Source organism: Pundamilia nyererei, unplaced genomic scaffold (assembly GCF_000239375.1).
Source record: "Pundamilia nyererei isolate P.nyererei 1_Seehausen unplaced genomic scaffold, PunNye1.0 scaffold00170, whole genome shotgun sequence".
Taxonomy (NCBI): Eukaryota; Metazoa; Chordata; class Actinopteri; order Cichliformes; family Cichlidae; genus Pundamilia; species Pundamilia nyererei.
Window position 1 is genome coordinate 610,629 of NW_005187571.1, and position 8,917 is coordinate 619,545.

Here is an 8,917-nt window from a genome sequence, read left to right on the forward strand (position 1 = left end):
CTGCAGCTGCGTGTGTGTGTGTGTGTGTATGTTTTAGTAGAAATGTTTGTGCGAGGTTCACCAGTGTGTGGTTAATATCTGCCTCATGTTGGGTGTTGCATCTCTCACCTTCTCCCTTTTTGTGTGTGTGTGTGTGTGTGTGTCTGTGTGTACGCATACTTGTCAACCTCCCCCACAGGCTACAGATGGAGAACGAGCTCCGCCAGCGAGAGAGAGAGCAAGAGCGTGAACGAGAGAAAGAGAGAGAGCGAGAGGCCGGGCTGGAACGAGAGCGGGAAAGAGAGAGGGAGCGAGAGGAGGAGAGGGAGCGTGAGAGAGAGCTGGAAAGACAGAAGGAGAGGCAGAGGGAGAGACAGCAGCAGATGGTCAGAGCGGCGGAGGGCCACTACCTGGCTGAGCTGCATGCTCGGAGGGCACCACCAGAGGACAGGGCCAGGCCAGGAGAAAGGCTGACCCCGAACAGACTGGGTACCTACACACAAACACGCGTGTACATGTATGTGCGCTCGCCTGCAGGTGCATGCTCAAGCATGTATACAGAGTTTTAGAAACTGATTTATTTATTTATTTATTACTTAATTTCAGTTAAAATACCCGAGTAGTCTGTTCTGAATATAGCTGACTCATTATGACTCATTATTATCGAGAAAGAAGACAGAAGCTCACAACACAGCTGGTTTTGATCTGCAGTAGTTTAAATTTTTAACACTTGTGTTGCTTAAATAAAGTGTCTGCCCAACACTTTGGACCTGAGCCACATATCCTGACAGCTACTGGCCAGATTGCAATGAAATCTGTTAGAAACATTTATACCCCAAAGGAGAATTCCTAATGACTTCGATGAACTTGCTGACTTCTCAACTTGCTGAAATAAAACTATCAAAAGGATGCAGTAAATTGTTTAAAGTACAAGCAGACTGACATATAAATTAGCACACTTGTGGTTGAAACCTTTACATTTTATTCTCTCTTCAAGCTCTCGCTCTTTGGCTAAAAATCTCAGCTCTGCACACAGTCTGTCTCATTTTTTTAACCTCTGTGAACACATTCTGCACGTAATACTATAACTTAAAAGGGCAATGGGAGCAGATCCTAAAATAAGGCTTCCTGCAGTGGAAAATGGACTAATATGTCCAGTTATACTTATCAAACTGAAGGACTTAGAAATAAAGACTGCATCAAATAAAGGCCCGTTACTTTGTGCTGTTGAAGTAAATAAACATCCTGATATATCAGCGTAGCACATAACACATGCACTTTCCATAACTCCACAGTTTCTCCAGATAAATCCAAGGACTCCGAACACCCAGGTTTTTCAGCACCTAAGCCTCTGCAGCCTAGCATTCACTCCTCCAGGGGCTCTGTGCCATACCCAGTGCCCAGCTTGTTGCCTTCTCACCTGGGGAAACATCATGCTGGTGCTGTTGGTGGGATCCATGGAGCTCTTTCCGCCAGCATGATGAGTCAGAGAGCCAGCGAGGAGGCGTGGTTAACACGACAGCGAGCACAAGGACAGGACAGGGAGCTTGGCCTCAGGTCACCGGGGAAAGGGGTGGAACCGAGGAGAGACGGCAGCCGGTGAGAATTAGCTGCTTCTTCTTTTGAATACAATTTGTATCCCTTTTGAAACACCATGCACTCTTTATTAGGTCCAGAATTTGAATAAAAAAAGTTTCTTTCTGCTCCTCTAAGCAGTACCGGTTCAGTCTATCACAACCCAGGCAGCAAAGATGTCGCAGCCTGCCTCGGCGCTCCACCGCCGCTAATCTCCCCAAAAGCTCCTCATCAACCTCCTGCCCCTGCCACTACACTGTGGAACCCAGCTTCTCTTGTTGACGCACCTGCAGACTCCCGCAGAAAACTAAACGCCCCAACGCCACCGAGTCGACCGCCACCGGGATTGACCAGAGCTGAGAGACCGCCTGCGGCATGGGGGGAGAGGCTGGAAGAGGGCAACAGGAGGATGGCAAAAAGCCCAGAAAGGTTCGCCTCACTCAGGGGAGCAAGTTTACAGGAGTGCTGGAACAAGAGTGAGCAGGACAGAGCCATCCAGAGCCTCTACCACCGGCATCACATCAATAACCTCCACCAGCGATCCTTTATGCCTCCGTCTATCTCCAGTGGAGCCTGCACTGACCTAGGGGGACGGTGCCAGGCTGCTTCTCCGCCAGCGGTAAGGGAGCGACCGCATCAGGTGCCTGACAGCATGATGGTGTACGATGAGGTTCTCCAGCAGCATCGCAGGCTGCTCAGCAAACTCGACCTGGAAGAGAAGAGGAGGAAAGAGGCCAAAGAAGGAGGTGAGAGGAATAAAACAGAAAGCAGCAGGAGGTGGAGATGGAAGACTAAAGGGAACTGCAGATCAGGTCATTACTGATGCACAGGCCTGTTTTAATAATGCTCTGCCTTTACCAGGTTATTACTATGACCTGGATGAGTCATATGATGAGAGCGATGAGGAGGAGGTGAAAGCTCATCTGAGAAGAGTGACAGAACAGCCCCCACTCAAGCTGGACACGTCTTCAGAGGTGCGAAAACACACACAGTCACATATGCATTCATCACAGGTATTAAGTTTTTTGGGAGTTTTTTTTCCCTTTTGTCTGATTGATCTTTCTCCAAAGAAAGTGGATTTTCTGCGTGTGTGTGGTCTTACTACGCTGACCCATCGCGATGATCTTCTGGCTCAGAAGAGGAGGAAGAGGAGGAGGATGATGAAAGAGCGCAGCGTCTCTCCTCCGGCTGTGCAGGGCAAGAAAAAGGCCTGCTCATCTTCAACATCTTCAACACCCACAACTCCCTTAACTACTCCGTACTCTGCCGAGCAGATGGACTGCACCCCCGAACTGGAGAAGAAAAAAGACTTCCTCCTTATGTTCAACCTCTCGCACGTCAGCCCACAGCAGAGGAGAGGTAACAACCTGTTTGGTATCCACACACACATCCTACGTGCTACTCTGCTTTCTTCAGAGTTGCTCTGGTGATTCCCCGTGGAGGGGAAAAAAAATGAAGCATGTGAGAAGAAAATAAAGTTAGGAAGAATCTGAAGGCTGGAGTGGGATTTTCTGATTTGTCCAGCAAGAGTAGATTTGAGCCCACATCCAGGAAAGACATGGTACTGCTTCAGAATGTGTGAAATCTGTTTAAAAGGTCATTAATTTATGAAACTGGATAAACTGCAGATGTATAATGGAAAAAACTGGCAAAACTAAATATGTAGAAAAATATCTTCAAGTACACTTTTGGGTGGCTGCTACATCAGGTAAACCTATTAAACTACCTGTCAACGAAAATCAACCAATCGCGTGGCATTAGCTTAGAGCAGGGGTCCGCAATCCCAGTCCGCGAGGACCAGTGCCCCTGCAGGTTTTAGATCTCACCCTGGGTCAACACACTTGAATCACATGATTAGTTCATTACCAGCCCCCTGGAGAACTTCAAGACATGTTGAGGAGGTAATTTATCCATTTAAATCAGCTGTGATGGATCAAGGACACATCTAAAACCTGCAGGGACACCGGCCCTCGTGGACTGGGATTGGGGCCCCCTGGCTTAGAGCATTTAGGCGTGTAGACATGGTCGTGATGACCTGCTGAAGTTTAAACTGAGCATTGGAAAGAGAAGAACATTCATTTTAGTGACTTGAACAAGGCATGGTTGTCAGGGTACTCCAGAATTTGAGGATCGTCTGGGATTTTCCCACACAGCCATCTTTACGGTTTATAAACACTGGTCCAAAAAGATAAGATATCAGTAAGCATTAGTTCTTTGGGTGAAAATAACCTGAAAATGAAGTGCTGATGTCAGGAACAACAAAAAGTGCAACTATAGTATGCAGAAGAGCAAAATGTATGAAATCGTGAAGCAGATTTGCTACAAAAGCAGTTATTAATCAGAAAAACTTGGTCCTAAGAAAGTGGCATTGGCATGTATAAGGAGTACAATAGAAAAATCTTGGGGTTTTAAAATAACATGAAGGTGACCACAAGTCCATACCGTCTGCAGTAGTCACTGAAAACAGATGGTGACTCTGGCTGTACGTTTGAGGTTCTTGTCATGCTGCAGGATGAATGAGGACTAATAAGATGCCTCTCTGATGGCAGAATGCAATGAATGAGAAATTTTCCATTGCTCTCTCAAGTTTTTATATTAAAAGTTAGAAATATTATTATGCAAAGACTGCCTAAGAAGTGTTAAATATTCTTAGAGCTCTTTGTTTTTCACACTGGCTGTGTTTTTATTTTATTTTACCCCTCTGTTAAAAAGAATCTCATAACTACAATCTGAAAATTGGATTTTCAAATACCAGTGTAAACTCTCTGTTGTTAAATGATTATTACTTGCTTGCAGGGACACTGTTGTATAATCAGCAGCTCACTTGCACTCTCTTTTAAAGTTTTTCCTCTTCATTTTCTGAAGACTTTTCTGTAAGGCCGGTGCTTCAGTAAGATCTAGTTGTCGATGAAATGGGGCATAAAATCTAAACTCAGTGTACGCTATTCTGACCTTAAGAAAACATTTGGAGACTGTTGAGGGGGGGAAACTGGTAAGAACTTCATTCAATTGAATTTTTTTCCTCTCTGAATTGGGCATTACCCTCAGGTCATCCATTTCCTGACACTTCCCCATTAGTTCCCGACCAAGTCATTTTTTTTAACACATATTTTTTTAAAATATGAGTGATGGGTGTTCTCATTCTGTCTTTTTCTCTGTAGATAAAGAGAGAACAGAAGAGCTGCTGAAGGCCATTCAGAGGAAGACTGTGACGTTAGACACACTCAGATATAATCCTTTACCACTGTGTAGAAGTCCTCCGGCTCCCTCCACTGGTGAGGCACACGCAGACAAACGCAGGAAACATGAATGCATGCGCTCTCGATGAATCAGCAAACAACTCTTTAATAAAACCTCTGCTTATCTTTTAGGTGACTCCTTCTCAGCACCTCTGCCGTGTCCGTCAAATGGACACCTGTACCCAGACTCTCCCAGCCCCTCCCCTCCCTATCTTAGCAAACATAAACACCTTCATAACGACGCGCACAAACCACCTGTAGACTCCACGGTGACTCGGCTCCCTCCTCCCTTGGCCCCACATCATGAAAAGGTTGAATTCGTGGAGACACAATCGAACAGGAAGCGCCAGGGCCTCCAGAACGGCGCTGGCACTGGCGCTGCTGCTGCTCAGAAAAAGGAGCCCAGTCAAGTGCAGAATGGGCGGAATCGACCCTTGGAGCGGTTCACCCCTGAGGCCTTCGCTCAGCACTTCCATCAGGCTGTGCTGCAGTCCACACACAGCACACTGCAGAACAAAGGTTAGCCACGCTCCCATAGGTGCATGACCTGATTGTTCTATAATGTTAGGGGTTTGCCACCTAGTGGTGTCAGTGTGCACTGCACTGCCTTTAAAATGTAAACAAAAGTCCAGTTCCTATCACGTTAAGTGAAAATCACATCAAGCTGTTAAAAAGAGCTACAAGGACTGACTTTGCTTTTTGTTTGTTTTGTCTCACTCTCTTCTTCTTAAGGACTCTCAAATTGTGTCCCAGAGGCCGGCGTGAAGGCCGATCCCTCGCAGCCTCACAGCGTCTCTCAGCTGAAAAGTTCAAATCTCATCCATGTCTCTCAGCGTGCACATATCAATGGCCATCACTTCCCTTCTTCTGTAGCCAACCGGGACTGTCTAGCCCCACAGGAGAACCTGTCTGAGGATGAGGAAGAGTCCGATCAGGAAGAGGACGAAGAGGAGGAGGAGGAGGAGGATGTTCCGAGGAAGTGGCAGGGCATTGAAGCTATTTTTGAGGCCTACCAGGAGTATGTGGACGGTGAGTCAGTGACATAGCACATGCATTACCCCAATAGTCGCTTTTTCTGTGATATGATGAAAACAGAGAAAGTTATTTATATACATGATGTAAAAACATTTTGTTGCATACATAATTGTAAAAGTTGTGCACTGCAAATGCCTACATATACAACTTGCATGTAAATAGTTTTCAGCAAGAGTGTGAGATTAATCTCAGAAGTCGGGTCAAAAATCAGTGAACAGTAAAAGAATTAGCCGGAGATGCAGGGACTCGAATTTGAAATTCTTGACTTTTAAAACTTAAGAGTGCTCAACCACCTAAAACCTGCGTCTTAATTTTTTGTAGGTTGTTAATTTAATATATGAACAAAATGTTGTGAATGGAGACATGAAAAACATCAAATGTCTTGGCAGATGTGCAGCACTATGGATTTCTTGGAGAGCTTTATGTCTTCTGGATAAATATAGATCCGTTCAGTTTTATTTATATTGTGCTAAATCACAAGAAGGTGCTTTATATTGTAACCCTATTGTAAGACCATACATTAATAAATTTAACCCCAAACAGTTCAATTCTTTATTACATGATTTATAGTTACAAAAATGACTGCATATATGTAACATTTACTCTTGATGTTCATATATTTTGCTAAAAAACATTCAGATTTTTTTTTTATTTCTTTGTTAATTGGTCGGAGCAGTGGGCCATAGCGGTTGGACCCCCATTTTCCTTTAGCAAAAATTCAATGATGTGCTGGAAACATTCCTCAGAGATTTTGCTCCACATTGACATGATGGCATCACTCAGTTGCTGCAGATACTCCCCGACATCCCAAAGGTGCTTTATTGGATTGAGATTTGAGTACAGTGAAATTACTGTCACATTTAAGAAACCTTAAACTTGTTTGTAATGAGTTACTGCTGCTCTCCTGTCAGCGTGAAGTATTCTGGCCATTGTCCTGTGACCTCTGACAACCCAGAGACATCTGCCACTCACTGATATTTTCTCTTTTTTGGGCCTTTCTTTGTAGACCATAGAGATGGTTGTGTGGGGAAATCCCAGTAGATCAGCAGCTTCTGAAATAATGTCCCTGTGATAACAGTGCAAAGGTTGCATGGACTAATTGTACATGCAGAAGGAAAAGGCATCGAAATGACACTGAAACAATGGACGAACATGATTTAGAGAGACTCAAGTTGTTTTTTGTTTTGTTTTTTTAAATCTAAATTTAAACCCTGAGTTAGCGTCATCTGCTACATACAATTTAGACCTCTAATCCAAAGTAAATAGCTCAGCGGGTACACTGGTGTGTGTGAGCTCAGGGGGGCTAAAATTGGAGTAAAAGACAAGTTAAAATGCAATATAATTAACTGAAACTGCCTGTTTTCTCTTCACAGAATGGAGTATAGAGAGGCAAGTCCTTCACAGTCAGTGTAAAAGACTCGAAGCACAGAACTACAATCTGACCAGAACTGCAGAGCAGCTCTCTATCACTATGGGGGTAAGCATCATTTTGTGTCTTCCACGTATGTGTACTCTTTGGTGCCAGTGTTGCCATCTCCTGTTGTAGCAATGTAGCTTGGTGCATAAAGCCTTGGTTTCTGTAATAACAGCCGTGTCTATCCTTCGTTTATTAGGAGCTGGTGACTCAGAGGCAGAAAGTAAGAGAGGAGAGGGAGAGACTGCAGGCCCAGCTCGAGCACTTCAGGAGGTGTTTGACTCTACCGAACATTCACTGGGGCAGGGGCCAAGTGAACGGGCACACGCCGAGGTGACCTCTGACACAGACTCTCCAAAGCCTCTGACAGCGGAGGAACAGTAACAAGAACGGGCTGGAGCCGGGCCACTCTCCTCACTCGAAGCACTCGACGGAGCCAACAGTTGTCTTGTTACCCTTTTTGGACAGTCAATTCTGTCACATGACTGGTCCCAGATACACCTTACTACCTGCTATATTTGTATCACAGTAACTGTAATCCATGGTGTCCATGTAGAGCTTAAACGGTCTGATTCTTCCCATGGATTTCAACAACACTGCGTAGCTACGGCAGCATCGTTGTTAGAGTAACGCTAACCACTCCTACTTGAGTTGGCTTTCAAGTACAGCAATGTGAAAAAGAGAGTACAACCTCTTTCAGTTCTAAGGTTTTACTTATCAGGACATAATCACAAAAATCATCTGGTCCTTAACAGCTCAAATGCAATATCAGTTGGACAATAACAGCAGTGTGTCAGAACTAAGTACACCTCACAGTTCAGTGCTTGAAGAACCACCTTTAGGAGCAATAACTGGAAGTAAACATTTTCTGTATGACTGCAGCAGTCTCTTACATCATTGTGGAAGAATTTTGGCTCAGTCTACTTTACAGCGTTGCTTCAGTTCACTGGGGTTTTCTTGCATTTGTTTATGCATGGCTCTCTCGAGGTCCTGCCACAGATTTTTAGACAGGCTGAGGTCTGGACATTGTCAGGGCCATTGGGCCTCATTCACTAGTATTTATGTAAATTTTTGTTACACAAGCGTGTATGAAAAAATGTTGTTGGAATCATAAATTGCGCCCAGCGCCCTTTTTTGTTTTACCAACACACGTTTGTTACTGAATCTGAATCCAACAGGATTCTGCAATCTTCATACTGCCACAGCCCGATTTCTCTATATATGTAAATGCATTGACCTCAAAACGAGTTAGAGACAGCTGTGGTGATGTTGTTAAGACCTGCAGTGCTAAGGAAGAAAGCAGGAAAAAGTCTGACTGAAGAAACTGAAACAAGTTTGAACAACAGACTATAAAATTTTAAAAAAAAAGAAAACAGCTGAAGAATGAGGAGCAGCTGATCTGTCCAAGATGAGAAACTCAATCCTTTCTTTTTCTAATATCTGTGGAGAAGTGCCAAGAAACTGGATTTTAAGGAATCATATCCAGCGATACGACAGAAGTCATTTTAATGAAAAAAGAACATTTAATGTAAGATGAGATAAAGGGATATTGGAATACATTTAAATTAAAAGACCTCCACCTTTTCAATTTTTTATTTATTTAATTGTAATTCTGATAATCCTGATTTTATTATTCGTAGTAGTAGCAGGAGCAGTAATAATATTAGTATTTAAA

General features: G+C 44.0%; 1 protein-coding gene across 1 annotated transcript in view; it reads left to right on the forward strand.

Moving 5' to 3' along the window:
- Positions 1-8,917, forward strand: part of LOC102202441 (genetic suppressor element 1-like) — an 11,344-nt gene extending 2,427 nt beyond the window's left edge. Inside the window, exons 5-14 of the mRNA XM_013914079.1 lie at positions 179-468; positions 1,275-1,578; positions 1,696-2,300; positions 2,416-2,528; positions 2,625-2,913; positions 4,716-4,829; positions 4,926-5,312; positions 5,526-5,822; positions 7,202-7,305; positions 7,442-8,917. Of these exons, the coding sequence (XP_013769533.1) occupies positions 179-468; positions 1,275-1,578; positions 1,696-2,300; positions 2,416-2,528; positions 2,625-2,913; positions 4,716-4,829; positions 4,926-5,312; positions 5,526-5,822; positions 7,202-7,305; positions 7,442-7,579 (2,641 nt within the window). The 3' untranslated portion in view covers positions 7,580-8,917. The remainder of the gene's footprint in view (positions 1-178; positions 469-1,274; positions 1,579-1,695; positions 2,301-2,415; positions 2,529-2,624; positions 2,914-4,715; positions 4,830-4,925; positions 5,313-5,525; positions 5,823-7,201; positions 7,306-7,441) is intronic.